The sequence below is a fragment of the Gopherus evgoodei genome, chromosome 8, assembly GCF_007399415.2.
Source record: "Gopherus evgoodei ecotype Sinaloan lineage chromosome 8, rGopEvg1_v1.p, whole genome shotgun sequence".
Lineage (NCBI taxonomy): Eukaryota > Metazoa > Chordata > Testudines > Testudinidae > Gopherus > Gopherus evgoodei.
The window spans coordinates 88,427,524-88,455,221 of NC_044329.1; the positions used below are offsets into that span (position 1 = coordinate 88,427,524).

Consider the following 27,698-nt stretch of genomic DNA (forward strand, 5'->3'; position numbering starts at 1 on the left):
AAGAATCAGGAACTAATTTGCGTTTTATATAGAAGTATGAAATACATACTTCTCTCTCAAAATTGTGAAAGAGAAGAGTTTTGCATTTTTTTTCTTAGTGTGCCTATGTGCATCCCAAACCCAATACTTTTGCTCAGTCTTTTGTCAGAAAGATGATGTAGTAACCTTTCCTCTCTAGTATGGAATACACATGGAAAAAATGCATTAGCTTGAGACTCATTGTATTTTAGGTGAAAATATTACTATGATACTGGATTACAGTCTTCAGAATGCATAATTTCTGTAAATTATTTGCAGCCTTACATGTGTAAATCTCCTATAGATTTCAATAGGAGTTAGAACAAGGGCTGCAAGAATGGGCTCTTTAATCATTTTAGTCATTTAGTCTTTTTAAGTGTAGAGCCAGAGCCTATTAGAAAATGCCCATTTCTCTATATCATGCATTATGCATCAGAGAAATGCACATGTTACCTTTTCATCCATTTTCTTAATCCCTGAATGAAAAATTAAGACACCACCATCACAGTGTGATCCTTTATATACAGAAAAACTATGTATACACAAGTCATTATAGTGTGGATATTTTCTGGATTCCTTTCTTTATCAACCTGTTAACATTAGGCAGCATATCAAACTGGATGTAGTGTAGGTAGCGCTTTAAACTCAGAAATCTACATTGTGTAATAGCTTTTTCCAAAACATTTTTACTCTGATGCTATCACTTTTGTATGCTGCTAAAATTGGAATTGTTTCTTACAATTTTACTTTATATTGATGACGTGCCTCTTTTCATAGATGCAATGAAACTTTTGTTTGTAGACTATACAGATTGCATCATGCAACCTTCATTAAGAGATTCTGTACTGGGCACGCTGCAAGAAAATATGGTGTGACAAAACAGGAACGTCAGACTGTTTCTACAGTTAGAGTTAACATCCAGTAGGTGGCGGAAACAAATAAATCACAGTGCAACATGTATCTTTCTAGACTACTTCTTTTATTGAATTAAAACATAATTTATGGATTTTCTTCAGACTGTGGATGGTGTATCTAAGGAAATGAATTACTGCACTTTGTGTTTGGTCATGTGCTTTAGGTCACCCTCCTCACATGCTGCAAAAGAATGTATCCTGTACTTGGTATTGTCTTAGATATCTACTCCTTCAAACATTTTAAGATGGTGTAATGTGGTCATACACATCAGATGAAGCAGAAGAAAGCTGCCTCCGTGCTTCATTGTGGCACCACAAGTGGCTGATATTAAAATCCACATGTAGTTCTTAAAGGCTCAAGATGGCATTTTCAGACTTGGCTTCCATATGGAGAATTATCTTTCAGGAGCCATGCTGTCATGTTTTGTCATTGACTCTTTTTATTTTAGGCTTGCTTTACTGTACTGAAGTTTGATGTATGTACAGTCAACTTTGTGTGGTTGTAAATTTGCGACCCAGAGAGCTTTCAAACTATTAATTGCAATATTCCACAATATGTCTGTTGTCCTGATGGAGGGAGAGTGATGAAACAAGGTGTCCAGGTGCTGCAGTGGATTTCTTTTTAAACTCTGCTATATAAAATTTGATATATAATTATGGTTTATGTAATGTAAGATAGGTATAACAGATCAATTATTCTATAGTGTTTTAGTAGAAAAATGTGAAAACACTTAATTCCTGGGTTTGGCAGTATACAGGATTGCCTGTTTCCACTGCAGAGGCTATGCTGTAATGATTTCTTCTGGGATTTGGTCAGATTATTAGTGTTCCACTGGCAGGTGTTCTCACCTTTTAATAGTGATTATTTTTTCTAAAGAGCCTTTGAAGGAAAGCCATGATTTTATTAAAGATGCTCAGGTCTGCAGTTGCTGTGTGCGCTCAGCTTCTTTTTGGTCACAAAAGCATATCAGCAAAAACATTTAAAAGAAAAGTCCTTCTATAGTAAGTGGAAACCATATATGATGAAATTCCCGTGGTTTCAGTGTACTCTTCTGATAAGGAGCCACTGTCACTGTCTGCTATCTCTCATGAATCATGTTCTACCAGATAAACAGAGTATCTGTTGTTCCCTAATGGCCCTCATCACATCAGTTCTCCCAAGGGTGATGGGAGTTTACCACTGCCATAATAGGAAGGTGGCCCCAGCGTGTTATGAAGGGTGAGAGCTGCAGTAGGAATTTTGTAGGCTACTTGGCATCACAGCAAGAGTCGGCAGGTGCCCCAGTGCTGTTTTCGCTGTATCTTTTTTTTTTTCCAGGCTTTGTCTCCCGAGGAATATGATTCATCAGTAAATACCACATTTATCAGGGTTCAGTCCAGCTTTCTGTAACAAGACAATAACCGCAGTCACTAAGCAACCCTCTAGTGAAAGTTCAGTACTTTACAATGCAGCATATTTACTTAAATGGAAATTTTTCATTTCAAAGTGACCGGTCATATATTTATTGGTGAGGATGAGTGTCTTTACTGCAGTCATCCTTTTCTCGATAAATGCAGCAGCAGCAGTGTTCTTAGGAACATAGGTCAGAGGACGCTACGGTATGAAAAGTAAACCCAGTGGTAGTTAACATAAAATGCTCTGCCTACACTCTGTCTATACTTATGAAATCTCATTTGACCAACAAAAGTGTAAAAAAAAAAAAAAAAAAATTGAAAAAAGCACTAATCACAGATAGACAATGAATATTCAGCTTATGATGTGATTTGGAAGAATGCGTAGTCCCTGATACACAGGAAAGGCAGGGACAAACTGCTGCAGAAGTACTGTATTTATAATGCGGGAGAAGCACATTTTCATTATATTTTCTGGTGTGGGACCCATATAGTCTCGTGCTGCTCCTCAATACTATACATGCTAGCTATTCTACAACAAGAATAGGACTAGAAGCCAGCGCTCCGGAAGTATATAGTTTGTAGTATATACATAAAAGAAACTTGGTAGTACCATTGATGATGAAAATGGTGCTTATGTCCATTATTTATTTGTATTACCATAGCGCCCAAGAGCTCTAGTCATGTACCAAGGACCATATAAGTAGCCGAAATACCAGGGAGATGGGCACATTAGACATGCAAAGGTAGATGAGAGAGAGATTTCTAATTCAGAAATCAAGGCTATTTTGTAACATAACATAAAAATAAATGCCAATAGAGTGTGAATTTTCTGCTTAGCTCCATAAATGCTAAGTTAAACCCTGCAAAAAAAAAATCAATCAATCAATTTTTAGACAATGTTTCCTTTTTTTGTGGCTGGTCACTTCGGATTTTTTTCTTGAACCTATGTGCTGGGTGATTCCAATTGTTCCGTTATTTGTGTATGAGTTAGTTCTTCCATATGCAGCTGAGAGCAAGAAATCTGTACTCATTATCTGACTGAAATTATTGTTTCCAGTCTGAGGAAGATATCATTGCATCAGATCCACACCCATAGACTTTAAGCATAATATTGATAAAATGAGAGCTCTTGATTTTGGAGCATCCAATACTTATGCATTTATATTTTATATATGTCAATAAACATTGAAATACAGGTAGAAAGAGTTATACCTATTAATAAATAAAAATAAATACATTAATTATTTTACCCAGATTTGGTTAAAATAGAAACACCAGATTTCATATGTCAAAATTCAGTAAATAATTTTCTAGAGGAAAAAGGTACTTAGTAAAACAAATATCTCTTAAAAGTCTCTGAGTATAAATATTTTTAAATGGACTGAGATCTGTTTGAAAATTCACAGGCGATTCATTCCATATAAAAAGAGTAAGAGCAAGAGCTGTATACACCTCTACCCCGATATAACATGACCCAATATAACATGAATTTGGATATAACGCGGTAAAGCAGTGCTGCGGGGTGGGGGAGGGTGCAGGCGGGTCTGCGCACTCAGGTGGATCAAAGCAAGTTCGATATAACGCAGTTTCACCTATAACGCAATAAGATTTTTTTGGCTCCCGAGGACAGTGTTATATCAAAGTAGAAGTGTATTTGGGAAAGCATTTTGTATGGTGTTCATAAAACTCAAAGCTTTAACTATAAATCTCAGTGCTACTTTAATTATGGAACCATTGTAGCATCCCTACTAGGGAGAGGAGAAAACAGATCATGCAACTAATCTATCAGTTAGATGGTGCAATGCTGGATCTTTATGATGGTGAAGAAAATTAGAAGATGGTAACCATTTGTGTCGTAGAAATTTTTTTGATCATGTAATACATTAGAAACTGTTGCTGGTATAGTAATGACCTTAGGAGGGGGAATTTTTTACGACATTTCTATACCAGCAAAAGCCCTAGAGTAGACTCAGGCCTGCTCTACACTACGGGGCGGGGTCGATGTAAGATACACACTTCAGCTACGTGACTAGCGTAGCTGAAGTCAAAGTATCTTATTTCGACTTACCTCCCGCCCTCACGGCGCGGGATCTACAACTGTGGTTCCCTCTGTCGACTCCGCTACCGCCGCTCGCTCTGGTGGAGTTCCGGAGTCGACAGGAGTGCGTTCAGGGATCGCTATATCGCGTCTAGATGAGACGTGATATATCAATCCCGATAAACTGATGGCTACTCGCCGACCCAGCGAGTAGTGTAGACATACCCTCAGTTATACCAGCAAAAGGGTTCTTTTGTTGGGATACTTTATTTCATTCGAGGAACTAGTATAAGACAAAAGCACTCTCTTTTTTTTTTGCCCCTGTAAACCGCATCTCCACTTAGGAGGCTTTCCTGGGGTGACTATACTGGCAATCCCTTTCCCATGTTGACACAGGCTAAGGCTCTTAGGTGCTTCAAAAACTTTTACCCTTAATCTTGCAAAAACATAACATTGCAGAAAAGCAGCTTTTTGCATTTATTAATTTATAATGAAAATCATAAGGGTTTTAAAAATTGCTTCGTATTTAAAATGTTAACGATTAAGATGTCGCCACATTGCAGGATTTGAACATAATGGACTTTGTACTAATTTAGGGCTGGAAATAAACAGAGATTTCAAAAAAGAAATCTCCTTAGCATTGTGTTTTAATCTCTTTACTTTTACATTGAGCCATATAAAATGCTGCATAGAAGTGGAGCTAACTGTGAATAACCATGTGAATGAGTAGGCATATCTGCTTAGGGAGTTTAAGGAGGTGGATTCCGTTATCCTCAGAAAGAAAAAATCTTGGCTGTAGGGGAATCCATTCAGTATGTCATGGGGAACTTGAATACAGATCATTTTATATTCCGTTTCCCTTCATATTACCTTAAGCGGAGAGCAGTAGAATTGCAATGAAACTGTCTCATCATTGTAATTCATATTTTGAAATACTGAATAAATAAAGATAGCAAAGCAAACTGTAAAATGGCAATATTGAGAAGAAGGCTGACTGTTCTTTAGGATCACATATTAATTAATCCATAGTCCAATAGCCTGAAGTCTCTTGGCTTGAGTGAATATATTATAACAATGAGTTTGGATTTTTCAGTTTGGTCTGTTGTTAAAAATACAAAAACCAAGCGAATAAATACAGAACTCCTCCATAAATTACTGAAAATCACAGTTTGGGAGGTAAGATTGACAGAACCTTAAAAAGATAGATGCACTTCCTGTACAGTGGCGGGACCAAAAAAAAATAAGAAATGCCCCTCCTAACATTCTCAGCAGTATAGCACTGAATATTGAGGTGAACTGGGGAAAGTTACTTTGGCCTTTTGAAGCATCCCATTTTGGCCATTGGTGGAGACAGGATACTGTCCTAAATTCTTTTTGGCATGGCAGTATGTGGTGTACTTAGGGTAGTTTATAGAAAGGAACCATTATAAACGAAATCCTCTTTAAAAAGGAAAAACATGGTTAGCTACAGTATACTATATTCTATAGTATACTGCCTCTGAATCCTCTCTGTCTCTGTGTTCTTGTCTCTGTATTTATACAACTGATAGTGTTTTATCCAAGAGGATCAAATGCTGCATTTATTTTTCAGGGCAGACCTCCTGTACACTTACAATACAGGAAGCCACATTTTAGAATACAGCTGTTCATTTTCAAAATGCCCAAAATACTTGGGGGTATTTTGGACTTACTGGCTTACCCATTATTTGTACTGGAATGAAGTCTTGTGAATATTTATAGGAATGTAAAAGTATATTTGACATCACTTCATTTTTCTCTCATTCCTGTAGTTTTAACACTGCTGATCAGAGAGGTGTTTTTCTCCCACTGTTCGGTAAAGGAAAAAGTATTTGTATGCTAAATTTCAACCTTGACTACCATTCTATAGCCAACTTATATACCCTAGAAAAATGAGATAGATAGATAGAAATACTGACAAACTAATATTGTGTCAGCACTACAGCAGAGTTGCTATTGTCAGTAAAAGCACAGAGACCAAAGGTCTGCATTTACAATGTTTTTCTCACAGGGCCATAAGTAGTAGGAAGTCTAAAATCCCAAGGGGAGACAAAACTGGATCTGATGAAGTTGCCACTACTACTCTGACACCGAAGTAGCGAGCTGACTCTTGTGATGGAGCCAACAGTCCCGTGAGAAATTAGAGCTAAGCTGGTATATTGCGTGATTCATGAACTGGGAAAATAGAACTATATGCTGTAGGTGAAGAAAATGTGAGAACTTAAGATCTGTTGTGAAAAACTTACTATGTAAATCTAAGCAAAATGAGAATCTAATTTAAAAAAAATTTTAAATGCTTCTGGTTGCAAAGTAAGCCTTGACAGTATAAACTAATGCACAACAGTTCTCTTGAATCTGAAGCAAGCCAGACAGAAACAGTGGGATGAAAGGATGATCTTAATAAGTGTAAATCCTAGTTATAACCACTTAATGGTCAGTATTCACCTCCTGGCACAACCTGCTGTTAGTTTTTAAGAGCAGGCTCGCTGTTGATTTTAGTGACTCTCCATGTTCTGATAGATTATGATATTTGGTCACATGTAATTATTAAGCACTGCACTGCTGATAATTGTTTCCAAAACTTTTAGCTAACAGGTTTATTTAGGTGCAGCAGGGTGTACCATGTTGTTTATGGCGCTATTGTTATCTAAATAGTATTAGAGCCTTCTGACTGAAAGTTGTGACTCTGTGTTTTTTTGTTTTGTTTTGGGTTTTTTCTTATTTTGTTAAGATTTCATTGAAATTCAGTCAGAGGTTTCTGGGTGATGTTGACTTTTGTTTTCATCACTTTTTTGCTTTTGCTACAAGGAGCAAAGGTGAAGAATGAAGTGTTGCTCTTGATGGATTATCTTGAGTATTGTTATGAGTGGCAGAAGGAAAGCTCAGGATGTATCCCAACTGTAATGGGATGTGCAAGATGCAATGAGCAGTCAAGCAGCGAAGTGCTCCAGGGCTGGGTGGATAGACTTTGGTCTTTATGCTATTAAAAAGAAGCAGTGTTTCAGACTCAGAACATGCTAATTTTTTTCTCAATAGAAATAGTTTCCTCCAGTGTTCTCATTTCTTATCCCTGTTTTGTATCTTGCTTCGATTAATTAAAAAAGAGATTGTGAATTAAATAGTGACTATTTCCAAAACAATTTGTGACCTTAAGTATTATTTTAAATCTCAGATTATTCTAATTATAAAGTGATACTGAATTTAAAGTAAAGCTGTTGCTGGTTGTGGATTTATTCTCACCTGGGATTATTTGTTTTGCTAGTGGGAGTAGAAGCACCAAGGAGTTCTGCAATTTTTTCCTCCTCCACACAACTAAACAGGCTGTTCTGTGCTGCACCCAGAGTCTGTCAGCAGCATTACTGAGTTTGCTGGAGAATTTGGCAGAGAGTGAGAGTGATTTAGGGAACTCCTTGCCTTCTGTTTCTCCCAACCCTGCCGGCTTAGTAATAAAGGGACCTAACCTAAGTATTAAACACAGACCACTGGTTTGTTAGCTGAGGCACCAACTAACTATTATCTTACATTAGAGAAACAGCGTGAGTGAGGCATTTTATCCTTTCATTGGACCAGCTTGCGTTGGTGGGAGAGAGACAAGCTTTCAAGCTTACACAAAGCTCTTCTTCAGGTCACGGAAATGCACTCAGAGTGACACAGAATACAAAGTAGAACAGATTGTTTAGCATAAGTAATAAACATCCATTTCAGGGGATGATTCAAGGTGAAGTGGCCCATATCACTTCTCCAGTCATTGGGGGCTTAGGGGAGAAGGAAGCTAAAGGGAGGGGTAAATGAATTATAAATTGTTGTAATAAGTGTCTCTGTTCTGTCCATGTTTTTTAGTATTTAATAAAGTTATGAATTTACACTCCCAGGCTCGTCTTTTGAAGGTGTTGTGTAGGTTTCCTTTGAATAGGAGGACTGAGGCCAGATATACAGTGATTGCTTTGTGAAAAGTGTTCACTCACAAGTGATGTGGCGTTTTTGTCTTTTATCATTTTTCTGTGCGAGTTCATTTGAGAGCATAGTGATTATCTAGTTTCACTCGCATAGAATCATACAATCGTAGGACTGGAAGGGACCTTGAGGGGTCATCTAGTCCAGTTCCCTGCACTCATGGCAGGACTAAGTATTATCTGGACCATCCCTGTGTTTGTCTAACCTGCTCTTAAAAAATCTCCAATGATGGAGATTCCACAACCTCCCTAGGCAATTTATTCCAGTGCATAACCACCCTGATAGAAAGTTTTTCCTAGTGTACAACCTAAACTGCCCTTGCTGCAATATAAGCCCATTGCTTCTTGTCCTATCCTCAGAGGTTATGGAAAGCAATCTCTTCTCCCGCCCCCACCCCGTAACAACCTTTTATCTCCTTAAAAATTGTTATCATGTCCCCTCTCAGTCTTCTCTTCTCCAGACTAAACAAATCCAGTTTTTTCAATGTTCCTTCATGTTATGTTTTCTATACCTTTAATCGTTTTTGTTGCTCTTCTCTGGAGTTTCTCCATTTTGTCCACATCTTTCCTGAGATGAGATGCTCAGAACTGAATACAATACTCCAATTGTGGCCTAATCAGTGTGGAGCAGAGTGGAAGAATTCTTCTTGTGTCTCGCTTATAACAGCCCTGCTAGTACTCCCAGAATGTTTGCAATAGTATTATGCTGTTGACTCATATTTAGCTTGTGATCCACTATGATCCCCAGTAACATAGCTGATACTGAAGCATTCAGTGCACTGGATGAGGTATACCACATGTTGTGATAGACATGTGTAGGACCCATGAATCTTGAAAGGCGTATTGGATGGGGGTGCTGATCATCATAGCAGTGGAGATATGTCTGCAGGGTTTGCATCTGTTATTCTGGCAGAGTCTGGTTCTGCTTTGAGTTGGTATGTCCTGCTCTGTTGGAGCTTGCTTCTGATGAGATTAGGGGTTTTTTGAGGGCCAGAAGAAGAGGGTTAGGAAAGATTTCTGTCAGGATGTGGTCCCCATTGAATATGGGTTGTAGTTGTTCGATGATACTCCGTATGGGTTTCAGTGTGGGGTGGTAAGTGAAAACTAGGGGTGTGCAGTTAGAGAGGGTCTTATTTCTATATTGAAGCAGGTTTTCTCAGGTTATTTGGGTGGCCTGTTTCATGATGTGATCTATTTCTCTGGTGGAATGTCCTTGCTTAACAAAGGCAGTTTAAGCGTGTGAAGATGTATATTTTGAACTTTCTCCTCAGAGCAGTGGTTCTCAACCTATTTACGATTGTGGGCTGCATCCAATAATATCTGTATGGCCCTGAGGATGTCACATGGGCCGCAGGTTGAGAACCACTGCCTCAGAGCATATTATGTGGTATCTGAGTCTCTGGCTGTAGATAAACAGATTTCTTGGTGTGTTACTGGGTTTATGAAGATAAGTTTGGTGACCTGTAGGTTTCTTGTAAATAGTGTCTGTAGGGTTCCATTATTGAAGCTGATTGGGGTGTCCAGGAAGTTGATGCTAGTGTGGGAGTGTTCTAGAGAGAGTTTAATGGAGGGTGGTGGTGGTTGAAGTTGTGGTGGAAATCTGTGAGGGAATTTAGGTTGGCTGTGTAGAAGATAAAAATATCATTGAGGTATCTCAGGTATATCATTGATTTTGTGGAGCATTTGTCCAGAAACTCTTCTTCAGGGTGGTCCATGAAGAGGTTGACATATTGGGGAGCCATCCACATCCCCATAGCTATTAAATGTGAAATTGTTATGGGTGAGGATTAAATGGATGATTTTGACAATGTGTTTGGGGTGGATATCTGAATGTTGTCCATTATCTTGTAAAAATTTGAGGCAGGCAGAATGCCACTGTTGTGAAGGATATTGGTGTATAGGGAGATGACATCCCTCTGATTACTGGTACAGCATTCAGAGTAATTTTTTTCATGATTTCAAAGATCATTTCTGCCTCAGGTATACATTTTCATTATTGTCTAGATAAGATGCATGTATTGTTTACATATTGCTTTATGGATTATCTTCTTTTAAAAACATTTTTAATGCCATGCCACTACTGGAGGAGGTCCTATAAGCATCATGGAGCAAATTCCCCTATTAACAGATCTTGGCATGCCTGGCAGTATTCATGAATCATCTGCATATTTCCATTGTAGCCATAGCTCCCTCCTCGCGTCATCCTTGAATATGCACTAATCGCTTGCCCATTACAAGACGTGACTTTGAGGGGTCCACAGTAATGATCTGCAAAAGATACACGTTAGCGTTCTGCTAGACAGTCATGCAAGGTCACCCAAGGTAAGCTGCCAGCTGTCCAGTTTACCAAGGTACAGTGAAATGGAAGTGAGTGGAATTTTGTTGAATACTAGGTGCACCACATAGTTAAAACTGAAGCATTTAGTGCACTGGATGAGGTACACCACATGTTCTGATAGGCATGTGTATGAGATATTTGCACTACCTAAGACAAAATATGTCAGCACAAGTGTTTTGTGCGGAAATATATTCTTAGATCACCTGAATATTCATCTATCTAACTGAGAAAATGGATTGGGGTAAAGGAGAAGTTCTGTAAGGAATCTTTTTGAAACACTTACTTTACTTTTTAATATTCCCCCATTTTAGTCAAATAATATAGTTGAGCATATCTGTAGGGGAAACATTCACATGCTGGAAAGGTCAGAAGAGTTTGATTAGCGCCCATTGCGTATTTTAATTGTACTACCTCCAAGGAGGAGTAGTGCTTTCTATGATTTGTGCTTTGCATGATGGTTGGTGCTGAATGATACTCTTACCATCTAAACTTTTATGTTTAAGAACGTGTAAAACTAGGACTTGGCAGGTGGAGCAGGTAGATGGCATTAAACTAAAGTTTAGTTCTTAATCTTCTAGTCTCGATATAGTACATAAATTTCTCAATGGTCAATTTTAAAAACTATTCACTCAAACCAGATATAGCCCATTTCAGTCTTCTTTAATGGGGAACCTAATAACTTTCTCTGATGTGATGCATAAAGTACTGTTATTTTGTGTTGTTTTTATTGCCAGATGCAAACTTGTTCATGTATTTATAGACAGTAAAGCTACTGGTGCCAGACAAGATTTAAAATTAATATTTTCACCCCCACTGTTTTCTCTTTCGCTCTGGATATCTGTCTCAGGCCATTGCTACACTCTTTGCATCCTGCTACCACATAGTGACTTTGTTGTCACTTGCAGCATTTCTTCTGTCATGCTGCTCTTATGCCTGGAACAGCTACTCAGTCAGTGTAGACCAACAAAGCTGGTGACTCTAGGAACAAATGTCTACCCTTGCTAGCCCACAATCTCCTAGACAACTATTCAGTGTTTTGCAGTCTCAAAGCAACCACATATTCTGGCATGTCCTGTTTACCAAGTCCTGTCCTTTCCAACGCTTAAAAAATTCCTGAAAGCCCTCCTTTTCTGGGGTGAATCATATGAGCTATAGTGACTATATGTTGTTCTTAGTGTTATACCAGAATCTAGCCATATTCATGAGTATTAAAATGTGCCTATCCCCTATTGTAATATGCCATCTCTTGGTGATAGGGATTTAGTTCGTTCTTTAGTACTTGCTGCCTATTGTGAAACAGAATGTGCCCACACGACACTATATAAATAACAAATCTGCTTCCTCACTAAATATCTTGACACATTTTACTAGAATTACCGTCAGTTTCTGTGGCTTCTGCTCCATTCTCCTTTTCTAAGAGCAGTCATAGCAGCAATACAGAAATTGCTTTCAAATTGAATTTTTTAAAGATATTCTTTTGATATCTCTTGCTGTTTCCTAATTCTCCTCTGATTTCATGTCTCTTCCCTCTCCTTCGTGAGAATCAAAATCTCTTTATGTCTAAATTACCAGATGTCGGGCATACTGGAATACTGTTTTTATACGCTAGTGTGCGAGCTCGTATTGACACTGTTGGCAGTTGTCTGCTGTCATGCTCAATTGGGACAGAAAGGCCTATTGCTGGTGAGAAAATTAATTAATTCAAAGTGTCTGTGTGTTTATAATAGAATTATTTTAAAAGCACAAAGAAGCTTGCATTAAAGTAAATTAGCTTTTAATTTTATAAAGATCCGAGTGTGAAATATAAATGAACTAAATGGTGAAGCTAGTGGATTTTGTGAAATTGTAGTCCAAAAGATACATCATCTGTGATCAAGCACACTTCCATCAATTTACAAATCCCTGAGGGGCTCAATAAGATAAGTAGTTTTTCATAGCAGAGTCCATTTTTTTTTTCCTGATGTCCATCTTATCTCTGAATAGATGCATATCTCCGGGCTCTGCTTTAGGGGATTCTTCGGAGGAGGTACTAGTGCTTGCTTTCTTTGATCTCGCTGTGAAGGGGACAAGCAGAGTCAGGATGACCTTGGTGGGAGGTGCCATTTCTTCTAACCTGGTATTTTATTCCACTCTGAAATGGAGAAGAGGAAGCAGGGCAGCCCTTGACCTTTCTCCCCTCTTCAGTGAAGAAAAGCAGAAAAGAGCCAGCCTCTCCTATCATGCTTCTCCATCCTCTGTGCCCCCCTCACCCCCCTCAGAAAAGGAAGACCGTGCAACTGCAAAAGTGAAATAAGCTCTAATAGTGTAAGGCACATTTACAGTAGTATAACTCCGTCTGCACTAGGACTTATAACTGTATAAGTAAAAAATGACTCCCCCAACTGACATAGTTATAGTGGTACAACTTTCTAGTGTACATTAGTTCATAGGTCTTTGAAACCTGTTCTGAATTGAACCTGGATAAAGACATGGTATGAATGTTAAGTGAAGACACTAAATAAGGAAATACTATCCCATGATAGTGGTGGTTGTCAAGGTTTCTCTCCCCACTCTGAACTTATGGGTACAAATGTGGGGACCTGCATGGACACTGCTAAGCTTATTTACTAGCTTAGATCTGGTATACACTGCCACCACCCAGAATTCCAGTGTCTGGGGCACTCTCTGTTCCCCCAAAATTTTGTCCAATCCCTGGGTTGCCTTGAGGGACTTCACCAATTTTCTGGTGAACACAGATCCAAACCCCTTGGATCTTAAAACAAGGAGAAATTAACCATCCCCCTCCTTTTCCCCCCACCAATCCCTGGTGAGTCCAGATTCAAACCCCTTGGATCTTAAAACAAGTAAAAATCAATCAGGTTCTCAAAAAGAAAGCTTTTAATTAAAGAAAGAAAAGGTAAAAATTATCTCTGTAAAATCAGGATGGAAAATGCTTTATAGGGTAATCAGATTCCTATAGACCAGAGGGGCGCCCCCTAGCCTTGGGTTCAAAGTTACAGCAAACAGAGGTAAAATCCTTCCAGCAAAAAAGAAACATTTAGAAGTTGAGAAAACAAACATAAGACTAACACCCCTTGCCTGGCTAATTACTTACAAGTTTGAAACATGAGAGACTGATTCAGAAAGATTTGGAGAGCCTGGATTGATGTCCCATCCCTCTCAGTCTCGAGAGCGAACAACAACGCAAAGAGCACAAACAAAGACTTCCCTTCACCAAGATCTGTAAGTATCTTGTTCCCCTATTGGTCCTCTGGTCAGGTATCAGCCAGGTTTACCTAGCTTCTTAACCATTTACAGGTAAGAGACATTAACCCTTAATTATCTGTTTATGACAGTGGTGATTAATTATTTTACTATTTATAGTATTACCATAGTGCCTAGGAGCTTGTCAGAAGGTTGCACGCTTTTTGAATTAAGGGGAATGACACGCATAATAGACATGCGTAATATCATAACATATACACAGCTCTCAGCTGAGACCATAACAGTAGCTCTGTCTTGGCTCCCTCAGAGCAGAGCCAAGGATGCAGGTGTTACAATAAATGCATCCGAATGCCATTAGAAAAATAAGACTGTTCTGTAACAAACTATTTATCATTTTGAACAGCTCTAAGGTTGATCAGAAGGGAAGGAAGCTGGGAGTAAAATGTCTAGAGAAGCTTTTGTAAAACATACACGTACAAGCCCCCCCTCCTCCTGCCTTCAAAAAGTGAGAGAGAAATCCATCCATCCGTGGGCCCATAACTTAGTTACTTCACTAACCTGCATGTTCCATAATTCACAGTTTATAAAAACAAGCCCCCACCCCTGTTCTTGTCAGGAAAGATCTCTGAGTATGGAGCTATAAGGAGCGCTCATCTTAGTAAGACCTCATGCATTTTACAAAATATTATACAGTAGGTTTACTGGTACAGTGTAGTATCATAAAGAATGAAAATTGGACTGCACATTCCAAATGAGCAAAGTAAATTTGTCATGAACTATCCTTTCTAAATTGTTTTATTCACTAACTTGCTAATTCTCAAAATTTGCTGATTCACAGTGGTTATTCACAGATCAGTTATTAGCACAAGTTAGTGAAGTTCTGCTTTACTAAAATATGTCTTTGGAGATTTTTTCAAACAGGAGTATCAACATTTTGGTTGCTGCAACTTCCTTCAAGAACAGAGAACCTTTACTTTTATCCAGTATGTATGTCAGGAATTTCCTGGTGTTGGGAAGGCTCACATGATTAAGAAGTCTCATGTCTAGGAGAGAAATAGCAACGTTCTAGTGTAGTCCTGATGGCTAGGTATAGCATGGTACGGCATATGTGTGTACTAAAAAGCCCAAAGAGAGGGACACATACCTGATTTGGTTTCCTGAGGACTGCACTTAGGCCTGTCTCGTCAGACAAATCAGTGTTCCACCACAGCCTACCCCTCTCTTGCCCTGTGGACGTGAGAGATTAAGGGATTGGATGCACAAGTAGTTTGAGATTTTCACTTTGTGGATTTGGTTCTCCATGCCATAGAGAACCCTTGGCTATATGCCCACCCACAGTCTCTACTGAGACTTGATCTGGACTATAACAGCATCTCACTTCCTGCTGCACACCTTGCAAGAACTTGCAGGATCAAAGCTGTAGTTGGTGTAAATGACCCTATCCCTGTTGAGGTATAAAGAACATAAGTGCCATAAAGTATATCCACAGTTGTCCGAGGGTATGAAAAGCAGGGATTCCAGGGCAGTTACCTTAGTTTGTAGCAGAGATACTAACAATTTCTGTGCAGTTCCAATCAAATGGTATTGTCTCAACCAGGCAGAGTGCATGGATGCTGTAACAGCTGCTGATGGATAACTAGAGGGTTTATTCTCAGTTGTGCAATTCTCTGCACTCTGGTTGTGGATATCAGATTTGCATAATCACTGTATGGTTATTTCTTAATAACTATACTAGATGCAGATCCTTATGTCCTAGTGGGCTAATAATGACAGCTAGCCAATCAGAGTACAGGGATTTGCATAATCAGCGGAGTTATTTCTCAAAAATCACACAGTGATTATGCATATTACTCTGACTACTCTAATTCTTCTGCCCTGATTGGCTTTTGTACTAAGAATTTGTTGCAGCAAACAGCCCCCAAAAGAGACGACCTCAGTCTTTCCCTCCAGCTGAAACAGGAAAATTCCAACATGTACATTGGGCCAAAAAGAAGAAGGGGACTGGGCTGGGGGTGGAGGCAGAAAAGGATGGGGTGGTCCACACTGCTGGATAGAGAGATGTTCAAAAAACACCTTTAAAATTTGTTTCCCTTTTCTTATCCCTTTCTGTCCTCCTCCTCCCCTGTCTACAGGTTAATTTGTCTCCAGAATAATTGTCATAATTATGTTTACATAGGACCATGGAAGAATAAGGCCATATTTTTGGTACTAGTGTTTAATACGACGATATAGTGATACTCCTCTCCTACAAGCATACCTAACTCAATCTTAAACTGAGCGTTCTGTTCAAAGGGAAGGTTAAAACGAGGAATAGTTCTGTATTGAACCATGGGCTGAGCTGTTCATTATGGCTCCCAGAAGACAACCAGCACCTTGAGTTTTGTTGGTAGCCATAGGTGCCAACTCCGTGGGTGCTCTGTATCCCCTGGCCACCAAGCTCCCCTCACCCCCCTGCCCCATCTCCTCCTCCTCCCGTGAGCGTGCCACATCCCTGCTTCTCTGTCTACCTCCCAGCACTTCCCGCCCGGCTGCTGCCAAACAGCCGTTTGGCAGCTTTAGCACGCTCCGGGAGGGAGGAGGAGGAGCAGGAACGTGGCACGCTCAGTGAAGCAAGTGGGAAAGAGGTGGGGCTGGTGCCGGGATTTGGGAAAGGAGTTGGAATAGGGGCAGGGAGGGGGCAGAGTTGACGCGGGGACTTTGTGGAAGGGTTGGAAGGCAGAGTGGGGGTCGAGCACCCACAGGAAAGAGGAGAAGTCGGCATCTATACTGGTAGCCAACCAGTAATATGCTTTCACAATTCTTCCCTACTGAGAGGGGTAGGCAGCTGCATTCTGCACTCGATGAAAAGACTGAGCAGCCTAGTGGTTAGTCCCAGACACACCATGTTTCCAACCAAAGCATTGGTGACCTGAAGCAGGTGCTGTACAGGAGAGGAAAGAGCTCAATTCTCTGGTCAGCTGAAGATGAGAGAGAGAGTATTTCTGGCCATTGTTGGTAGTTGGGGATCCAGGAGCAGAGAGCTGTCTAGTGAGGCTCCAAGATTGAAATACATTTTGAAAGTGTACATGAGTGTACACATTGGAGCAGGTTTAGACTCAATGAGTTCCTCAGAATGGTTTTCCCTACTAATCAACTTCCCCTTTTTCTTTCCTAGAGAGATCTTACGCTAACTGGATTTCTTTCTGGGCCATCTCTCTCTCTCATAGTGACAGAGAGAGAGAGTGAGCAAGGAAACTGCTCTATCTGGGTTTAATAACAAGGAAACCTAGTGTACAGTTTCAGCAGCATATCAACGGGGTAGCCAGCTGGAGGTCTTACTCCAGTTCAAAGCGGACAAGTGGTTGCATTGTTAAACTCACCACTACAGCTGGCATTGAATGACATTTTTGGCAGAGAAGGGAAGGAGAATGATTTATCCACTTGCCCGTGGTGGTGTCACATTTGAGTTACCTTAGTGGGACCATATGGAGAAGCTTGCACTGTCATTGCCAATGCTGCACCTGTTCTGTAAACAAACAACTTCATTCTCCAGGGAGATCAGGCAAGCCTCTTTCACCAGCTGAATTCACTTAAAACAAAATTAAAATGTTTTCTCAGGTTTCCGCCTGCTGGTTTTAAACTTTCTACATATTTGAATTATCCCAGTGAAAAACAGCAGCCATGAGTAACACTAGTTTTATTTACACTAACTTGTCTTATTATTTTCTCTCGGTTTTAAAAACTATTTTAAGGTGGGGATTTACTTTTCCGATTATAATGAAGCAAAACATTGTTCCCTCTAGATCAGTGGTTCTCAAACTAGGGCCGCCGCTTGTTCAGGGAAAGCCCCTGGCGGGCCGGGCTGGTTTGTTTACCTGCCGCATCTGCAGGTTCGGCCCATCGTGGCTCCCACTGGCCTCGGTTCTCCGCTCCAGGCCAATGGGGCTGCAGGAAGGGCAGCCAGCACATCCCTTGGCCCGCACCGCCTCCCACAGCCCCTATTGGCCTGGAGTGGTGAACCTTGGCCAGTGGGTAGTAATGTAGCTTTTTTTGTTTTTAATTCCAGAAGTTTGTTTTTTGTAATAATTGTAAGAACATTTATTAATATGAACTTCATTTATTTTCAGGGCTCCAAATGATGAGATGGCAACAGAACCACTAAAATATGCTGAACAGCTTCCTGTAGCTCAGATAATACACCAGGTATGCCTTTCCATTACAAGTATTTGCTTTCAGAATAAGCAAGATTCATAATCTTTAAAATGTAATACTTTTGTTAGGTTTTACAGAATCAATGTGCTTATGCTAGAGGCACTCACAAACTTTAGATGACAGCTGTTAAATCATGAAAGTCTTATTCAAAGCACAGCAATGAAAGGATACTTGCAGGACGACACAAGAATTCTGATTTCACCGATGGCACAGGATGCAGTTAAAATTTTTGTATTTTTTCTCCTAAAAAACAGAGCTAGATTTCTTCCAACTTGTATCTTGACCCGAATCACAGCATGCCTGCTCTCTTTGAAAAAGCAGCTAAATTACAATACCATTATCACAGTGTATTTGTAATGAAGAGTTGAACAGGGAAAACAATTTCCCTTCCCAATATAATTCTGAATGAGATCTGAGTAACATTTCCATTTCCAACTACAGTAGTGCCATCATACTTTCTGTTCCTTGCGCAGCGTAGCTGGTATCACAACAAAAAGCACTGTTGGTAAATTTTTGCCTTAGGTATTTCATTCTAATTGTGGCTGTAATTAACTGCTGGCTCATTGGGCCAGATGTTAATATTGTCTAGATGACAGATTATCTACAGCTCTGGCCTTCAGACACAATTGACTTTGAACCATGATAGATCAACAGGAGAAAATGGAAATCCACCAAATGTTTAAGTTGCTGAGAATATCCTATGAGTATTTATTAATTGTTGTTGTTGTAGATCTTTCCAAGTACCTTTGTCAATCAGAGTGTTTCTTTGCAGTTGAATTGCTTGCTGCAGGCAATGCCAGTTTTAGCTTAAAGGAAACATGGACTTTATTTTAAAACTTTCAAGTGTACAGGCCTTTTCTGCAAGATGTAAACACACAGGATTTTATTTTATTTTTTTGGCTGAAATCTGCACCTTCGGAAAGAATATCTGATGTGTTCAGAACATTGGAGATTGGAAATCAGGGCCAGTTTGTATGTCAGGAATTCCCTGGTGCTGTCAGAGCTTCAGATGACCAAACAGCCTGCAAATGTCACATTTAAAATTCTGTCTTCATGCCTGACTCTCAGCATAAATGAATTAAACAACAGAGCAGGCAGCAAGTCAATATGTTCTTACCAGTGAGAGCGAGCAGTGAAACAGTTTGTGGGTTGTTTGGAATAGGTAAATAGAAACTGCACAGATTGGTTCACCTAGAGGAAAATCTGAAACAGGAAAGAGAATTAACCTTTAAGATGGCTGGCCAGATTAAATGTCACAATAATATTTTTACAGCTTAAAGAAATTAATAACCATGGATGGTTCATTTGGTTATTGTGTGATGTCTTGCAATGGAATACTGCATTGTGGGAAGGCAGAAATATGATTTTCGTATACTTTATCTCGTTGCTATAACAGAAGCTTACCAATAGTATAGAACTAGATCCTCCCTGTCATCTGGTGCAAAGCAGCTAGACAGACCTAGTTACCTAGGGATTTCCCTGGCATAGGATGATGTAAAGCTCTATGCCACCCCCTTGGAGGCCCTTATCCACGGAGTATGTGAGGGGGCAGAATGCCCTGGCAAATCCCTGCTCCTGGAGTAGGCACTCTTTTTGAAGAAAAGGACAAGCAGCATATACTCTATGTTGATGACTGGGGATGTTTCACATTTACATTCTTTTGCCTGATAATGTGATGACCTGTATCTTAATTACTTGGAATAGCCTAATAGATAGCTGGGAACTCTATTCAAATGGTACCATAAGTTTGTTGGTATTCTGGGTATCACCAAATGTCTGTCACTGTTTCTTGAGGTCCTTAAACATAATCTCTAATATTTTCTTCAGTTTTTAAACCACTGTAATATGGTAGCCATTAAAAGGCTTCTCTTTGATTTCTCATTTGTTTGCTATCTGAGAAAAAATCAGGTACAGTACATCTTGAATTGTTTTACATATGAATTGCATAAAAAAGAAACACTGCGCCCAATTTTGACTTCAACACAGCACTTCTCTGGTATTAGTAGTAATCTGTTACTATATTAGTATAAAAATAGGACAACAACAACATAGAGTTTAGCAATTCTAAATTCAATACTTGTATCAGACTCAATACATTAGTGCACAATTTAAATATACAGACACACAAGAAATGAAAGGATAAAAACCAAAGGGCATATTAATATTAAAATGTAAACCACCCATTTTCTGAATATAGAGCAAATCAGACATACACAGAAAAGGGAGATAATTGCTTTACCATTCTAAAACAAAAAGCACAAACATTAAATTTAAAAATATTTTAAGTAATTGGAAAAGGAAGAGCCTGGACAGCCACTAATGTAAAATTTAAATCTGCTATAAAACAAGCATTCACATGAAATGAACACACAACTGTTTTTGAAATATTACATTACTAGGGGGAGCTTGGCAGCCAACTGGTTGACAGCCTGTACAGAATGAATTGCCAAGACATTAGAAATCAACATGATGGCTCTTTGATTCTTAAAATATCCTGTAAGTAGCATGAAGTAATCACATACTCTAGAACAAAAATATTTAAATTAAGTTTCAAAATAGCTTAGTCAAGCTTAACAAGAGTACTACAGAAGACATCCTAAAAATGTGAGGGGTTTTTTATGCTAATATATGCAGACAAATGTGGATTGAATTTGTGTATAAAAAGGCAAAAAAGTTAGGAGGTATTTCAGTTCAGTTTTTTTGTTTCGTTTTTTAAATTCTGCTTTTATTTTGTTCTAGTGAGAGGGTAGAGAAAAATGTTAATTTAAGTCAAATTTGGAAGAAAAATAAGTTGTATGTTAGAAGATTCTGTTTTTGTTCATCATATACAAAATATTCATTAGTAAGGCCTTAATTCAGCAAGGTATTTAAACATGTGCCTAACTTCAGTGGAGCTTCTCATGTACTTAAATTTAGGCACATGCTTATACACCTTGCTTAATCGGAGCTTGACATTTGAACTATCCTCCTATGATGTCGCCCAGTAACGTTACAGATATTGATGAAAGGGATGTTTCAATGATAAGTGTCCATTCTCTTAATTTTGTTATAATTAAAAACTTAATTAAATGGCAACTTGAGGCCAGAATCAAATTGGATACTTATTTCTTCCAGTCCTTTGTTAAATACTGATCATATTAAGCGAAAACACATTAGCATTATGGAACAGTACAATAGTTTAGATTTTTGTTTGTAATAGTAACTTTAAGGTTCACTGTAGCTTGTCAATGTGCTCTAAGGTGGGGGTGGGAGGCCCACACTAAGGGTGCGACCTAGAATGCTCTGCATTTACTTCTGAAGGGTTGAGCATTCCTATATGTACTCTACTTGTCTGGTGAAAACACACATTGCTATAGAAACTAGTAAATGAATATCCTAATGTATCTAGTATCCCTTTATTGCTTTTTTTACTAATGAAACTTAGCAAATAAATTACTGTTTCATTTCCCCAGAGAACTATTTGATCCTAATTTGAGAACAGAAACCTTCAAAATTAGCAACTAAAAAAATTGGTTTTCTAGAAGTAACTGTTAAGGGGAAAGAATTATGATTGTAGCCCCAAGGGATTACTATATTAAATTAATCCTGTAGGGTACGCATACCTTTGCATTGCTCAACAAGAACTTGTTTTTGCCACTGAGGTTCCAGTTCAGCAAAGCTCTTAAGCACTTGATTCATTTTAAGCATGTGAGTAGTTGAGACTACTTAATGAGTTAAATATTTTGTTGTATTAGGGTCTTAATGCACAGTTTTGACTGTCCCATCCAATCCATAGCTGGAAGGATGAGGACTGCAACATGGGGCATCAAATGAAAAATTAAAGGAAGGAAATGGATAAGGGGTCTTCAGAGCTGTAGAAGGGGAGCAGAGAGACAACAACAATCCAATGCACAGAAGCCAGTACTGATCCTGGTAAGGGCTTTCAAAATATAGTCCAGTAACTATAACGAAAGCCGACCATGAGGATGGTTCCTTGCACCTCCAGAGCATTCTACTTTGGCAGAGCTCCAACAATGAGAGCCTGTTCCTGACAGCAGGGATCTTCACTCACCTGTCTTGGCTCAAAATGGAATCTTTTCCCTTTGCACCTACCTCAGGACAGTTCCTTCTTAAATCTAGTATTTTACATACTGCACTTCTGGGAGAAGTTGTCAGCACCCAAGGATTTAAACTGTTGTCTCTCCTGGCTTCCTCCATGAGGAAGGGATGCATGTCTCCTATAGGCATCCATAGAAGAAGGATCTACGGAAGATATTCCTTCCCTGCTTTTTTCACCCAGATGAGAGGTTGGGGAAGTGGCTATCTCAGTGCCTGTGGGTTCAAGGCAGTGAGTACAAGCTGCCACTTCCATATAAAACAATCTTGATGCTTCTCCCTTACTGACATATGGAGCTGACATTCATGTTCTACTTCACTGGTGAAATCTTCACACTAACCCAGCCCATGGGCAGAATATTGTTACACACACACACATACACACCATCTCACTTGCAAGGGAGACCAGTGGTGCCATTTCTCCTTAAGACGATGGCACATCAGCTCCAAGCAGCACAAGAACTACACATTGAGCTGTCATCTCTAGCATACAGGTCTGTCGCATCTTACGCGCATTTAACATGCGCGATTTCAGCTTTATGCGGTCGGCAAAAACAAAAAAAGAGAGAAAAATAACCATTTTAATACAGTACCTGTAGTGTGGGTGATTCCGCCCGCCATTCAACTCAATGTAATTTTGACTATACGCGGTTTTTGCTTTACACACTAAATGTGGAATGGAACCCCCGCGTAACATGAGACTCACCTGTATTTATAATGCAATCTTTTTTCATGAGTTGCTTTTAATAACTTATTTAAAACTGTCCTTTGCTGAGAAACATCTGATTTCATTGCTCTTTGGATTGGTTAACTCCTAGGAAGTAGTGGATGACGGGAGTCATCTTTGGATGAATGAACTAATACTTGCCAGTATAACCTTGTTAAAATTTGCTGAACTTATCTGTTGGGAAACCTGTGCGAGCATGCAATCTAGTGAAGGGATACCCCCTTGGAGGAATAATGCAGAAGAAACAGGTGATTTCCAATATAATTGCATTTTACAGTTACCTAGCAGACATTAATTTGCAATTAAACTATTCCTTTTTTCTTTCATAGTCTAAATTTGAAATTAAGATTTTAAGTTTAACTTAAAAAATAGTACTTTCTGTGGAAAATACTTCCTGCTTTGTTAAACAGTGACAAACAGATGGGTCAGAATTCATGTGTTTACATGTTATTAGGTTCATTTCACTTTAATTGGTTGAAAATAAAATGGTGATTAGCACTATGTAAATTTTATTCATCTTTTATAAAATGAGTTAAGGGTTTTTTAAATTTTAATCAGGCACATAAAATGCTTCGTAAGAGAACACAGGCAATACAGGTTTTAGTTTAGATGCAGACATTGATATTCTTGGATTAGAACAATTTATCTGGAGATAAAAATGAATGAAACTCATATTGAAGATTTTACTTCATTTTCAAATGTATAGGACACAATTTTCAAAAGCAACCAGTGATTTTTTTTTGAGTGTTCAACTTGAGATGTAAGTGTATGTTTAGGAATTGCTACACACCTCCTCTCTGAAAATCAAGCCCCTTTAAGGTGGGTATCCTTAATTACTATGTGTTTGTATACAAAATACACATATTCTATGTATAGAATGTATTCCCTCTGCCTAGTGATGCCATGAGTCAGAATCACCAGGCAAGTAGTCAAGAAGAAAAGTCCTGCATTTCTCCATCTCTCACTAGGGGTATGTCTTCACTACCGGCCAGATCAGCAGGCAGCGATTGTTCCAGCAGGGATCGATTTATTGCGTCTAGTCTAGACATGATAAATCCATCCCTGAGCGCTCTCCCGTCAACTCCTGTACTCCAGCTCGGCGAGAGGCACAGGCACAATTGACGGAGGAGCGGCAACAGTCGATTCACCGCAGTGAAGACTCTACAGTAAGTCAATCGAAGTACGTTGATTTCAGCTACATTATTCACATAGCTGAAGTTGCATAATTTAGATCAGTTTCCCCCCCCCCAGTGTAGACCAGGCCACAGTGGAGGTCCTCCTCTTCCTCTTCTGCAGGTCTGATCAACAGCAGCTGGGTGTTTGTTCAGCTATCTCCTTTAGTGCTGCCATCTCCTGTGACTGCAAGAGAGTAGATGGAAGGCAATCAGTGGCCATGTCAGTGCTTCTGTACACCTTGGACTACACGTGGAAAACCATGATGCTTGGTGATGGTCATCAAAATGTGTGGGTTCCCTCTCCTCCGGTGATTGAATTTAAGCCAACATTCTGAAGGTTAGGGATGCTGGTTACTTTTGTACGCTGTGGTAAAATGCAATATATTGCACTCATTATTCTACCTTTTCAATCTCTACGATTTGCGGGGTCTGTTAATGCTGAAGAAAGTTAGAAATGGACACACTGTGTGTCATTTTTATTGTCTGTGTGTGTGTGTGTGCGCGCGCACGTTCACATGCTGGGTTCCATCTCCTTTTCACTTTGTAAGTACAAATACTTATAATTGAGCACAGTTTAAACTTGTGTTTTGTTTGCCTGTACTTGTAAACTGGACAAAAGGAGGCAAATGGAATTGTGTATGGATGTTACCCAGTAAACGACAGTTCTGAGTTCCCTTCCTAAGATCTAGCTGCTGTGCTGTGAATCTAGTTTCTTTCACTACTAGGCTTATGTGGGAATTGTTGAGTTTTCTGTAGCTTCTGCTTTTCATGCCTTGCAGCCTCACAATACCCCAAGGGCAAGAATAGCTACTTCTGTACCCAAGAGAAGTAAAACAAACATTCTGTCAATAGGACCAAACGCTGGTGTAGGTTATTGCCAACTTCCACAATGTGCATGGACATAGAGCACTGAAGAGAGATGCTGCCAAGATTGTATGCATGCAAGAGCAAGTTCCTGGCTGCTGTTTGCTCATCTGGCCCCTCCAAAAGAAATATGGATGAACTCCAAGGTTAAGGATAATCAAAAACTTACAGTGGGAATACTGTCTTACTGCCCCAAAACTGAAAGATGTTCACATGCTCATGCTTGCTTTATAAAGTCAAGCGAATGACTGATTGCCATGATAACTTCCACTAAGTTTATACAAAGCTAGCTGAGACAAACAGTGCCATCATCTATTTCTCTGGCTTTCACTTCAAGAAGTCATTTAAAAAAACAACAACCCCAAATGCTGATTTGCTTTTAGTTGAATTACAGAACCTATAATGCTGGGCAGAACATTTCAAATTAATTTTCATCTTTTCAATTACCATGGAATCTCACTGGCTTGCACTTTTCTAATATGTAAAAATGAGGTTGGCCCTTGCCATTTCTCATGCAAAGGCTAAATAGCAGAATGCTCTAATGAGGCCTCATACTAATCAAAGTAACAATGTACTACAGTATTTCCCAGAATGCTGTGAAGTATTATATTAAAGAATTAAAATTAAACCACATTTGGTCTAATAAACGTTTTGATGTGTTATCCTTTTTGGACACTCACTAATTCACAACATTAGTGATGTTCTAATCTACTCTAATATAGTGCATTGCTGACTTTTTTTTCAAAATGATCTCTCTAAGGAATAAATGAAACTACAGAAACCTTTGGATAATATTTATCAGTACTTTATAATTTTGACCCATCTCATACATTCAGAAGAAATTTAAGACACAAAATGAGTGCATCACTTCCATAACAGTTATCTAGCCGACTTTTGGCCACAGCCAGCAGTGTGGTGGAACTGCTTTGCATTGTACTGCTGGTGGATTCTGCCTGCAAAGTTGGCATAAATGGGCATGAGAGGATTATGCCAGTATAAGGGGAATCCTCCAGTGGCATAGAACAAGTATAGTGGTTCCTATACCCCTCCCTTCCTTTCTTCTTTAGCAAAGGAGGTGTTAGGGGGACTTTTAGCCATGACCCCTCCCTCTCCCTCCCCCCACTCCCGGATCTGTGCTGTGTGATCTTCAACCACAGTCAAGGATCTAGTTCATCTCTATTTCATCAAGTCAGAATACCATGGAAAATTTCTGTTCCTAATCTTGAAGATGTAGGACTAGTAGACATCTGGAATCTTCATTGACATACGTTTTTTCTCTTTAAACACTGCTTCCTGAATCCTAGAAATTTAGCAGTCATTATGGGGAACTTTATTTTTAGGGCATAGATTACCAACATATTCATGCTATGGAAATTCCTTCTGTCTGTACATCCCACATTCTCTGTTAGAGCCACAAAGCCAGTATTAGCACTTTTTGTTAATCTCTGAACATCAGGAAGACACTGAATGTAATAATATTACAAGCCTTGTAGTGTGGTAGAATGTACCGAATAACTAAATGCATTGCAGGGCAGCTTGCATAAGGCACCCAAGCAGTCATTTTTCAGTTTCCTGCTTGGGGTTCTGTTTTTGGTACCAAGAAATGCCTTGGTCACTGGTCTTCAAGTCTTGTTTTTTTATCCAAGCCGATGCCTGTGAGCGACCTGCGAGCTGTTTAAAGTGTCTGGGTGAATCTCACATATCAAATTTGTAAGGACTTGAAGTCTTGGACCAAAAAAAAGAGAGATGCCAGGCTGAAGTTTCTTTTAACAGAAGCTGTGCTGAGACGACCAACAGAGCCTTCCCACACAGCGAGAACAACCACTTCATCAACAGTGAGAAGTGCTCTGCCAACGCTGGCAGAGGCGGCATCTCGTCACAATCTCCGGTGCAGAGGAAGAGGCATAAGGCTCCTAAGGAAAAGACCGGAAAAGGAAGATCTCTAGGTCCTAAACCACACCAGGAAGGGGGATAGAGAATTGAATAGAGTACATCCTAAATCTAAGCACTCATCCAGGTTAACAGCTAAGGAGGGCACTGCTGACTCCAGCGCTGGGACAGGCACTGTCAAGTCTGACACCTGAAACAGCATCTGTAACTTCTATGGTGCTGTTGTTTTCAGTTACTCACCAAACAGCAGCAATTCTATTACCAGCAATGGCAGAGGTGTTTGCGGCAACAAAGGGCTTGTTGTCTTTGTCAGTGCTGGTTTTCCCAGCAGTGCAGGAAATTGCTCCCATGGTATCATAACAGCACTCGCTGAATCAGTTCAATCACTGCAGTGCCCAGTTCTGCATTAGCCTCTTGTTTCTCAGAGCTCTCATCCTACAGTTCTGTCAAGGAGAAAATTGGTAATGATGGCCAGGAGGGGTCCATTCATTGCAGCTCTGCCGAGAGGCAGCCTGACTCTGGGATTTCTGCATTGCCAGTCCAAACAACCTCACAGCCTCTTGGGCTATGTCTATTCTAGAGACCTTACAGCGGCTGCACCACTGTAAGATCTCATGTGTAGCTGCTCTGTGTGAACAGGTGAGCTCTCTCATTGACATAATTAAATCACCCCCAAAGAGCGGTGGTAGCTTGGCTTTGGCTGCACTGGTTCTCCACTCTCCTCTCCCTTTCATAAAAGCTCCAATTTTATTTCTGTTGGACTCAGACCTAATTTCCCAAGATCCTATTTGCCTGCTTCATTTAACAGCCTGGATGGATGCTCCATGACTAGACCCTGGGGAAGAATCTTGTTCAAAAGAGGTTCAGGATGTGCTTTT

General features: G+C 39.6%; 2 protein-coding genes across 3 annotated transcripts in view; one reads left to right on the forward strand and one right to left on the reverse strand.

The window, feature by feature from the left end:
* The window catches only part of PIGK (phosphatidylinositol glycan anchor biosynthesis class K), a 115,600-nt gene that overhangs the window by 63,308 nt on the left and 24,594 nt on the right, over nucleotides 1-27,698 (forward strand). Inside the window, exon 10 of one of the 2 annotated variants that reach the window (XM_030572083.1) lies at nucleotides 17,985-18,060. The exons of the other annotated variant lie outside the window; for it this stretch is intronic. Coding sequence (XP_030427943.1) covers nucleotides 17,985-18,060 — 76 coding nt within the window. The remainder of the gene's footprint in view (nucleotides 1-17,984; nucleotides 18,061-27,698) is intronic. 2 annotated transcript variants of the gene reach the window in all.
* The window catches only part of ST6GALNAC5 (ST6 N-acetylgalactosaminide alpha-2,6-sialyltransferase 5), a 156,983-nt gene continuing 141,959 nt past the window's right edge, over nucleotides 12,675-27,698 (reverse strand). Inside the window, exon 6 of the transcript XR_004001549.1 lies at nucleotides 12,675-12,805. The gene's annotated coding sequence lies outside the window, so the exon portion shown is untranslated. The remainder of the gene's footprint in view (nucleotides 12,806-27,698) is intronic.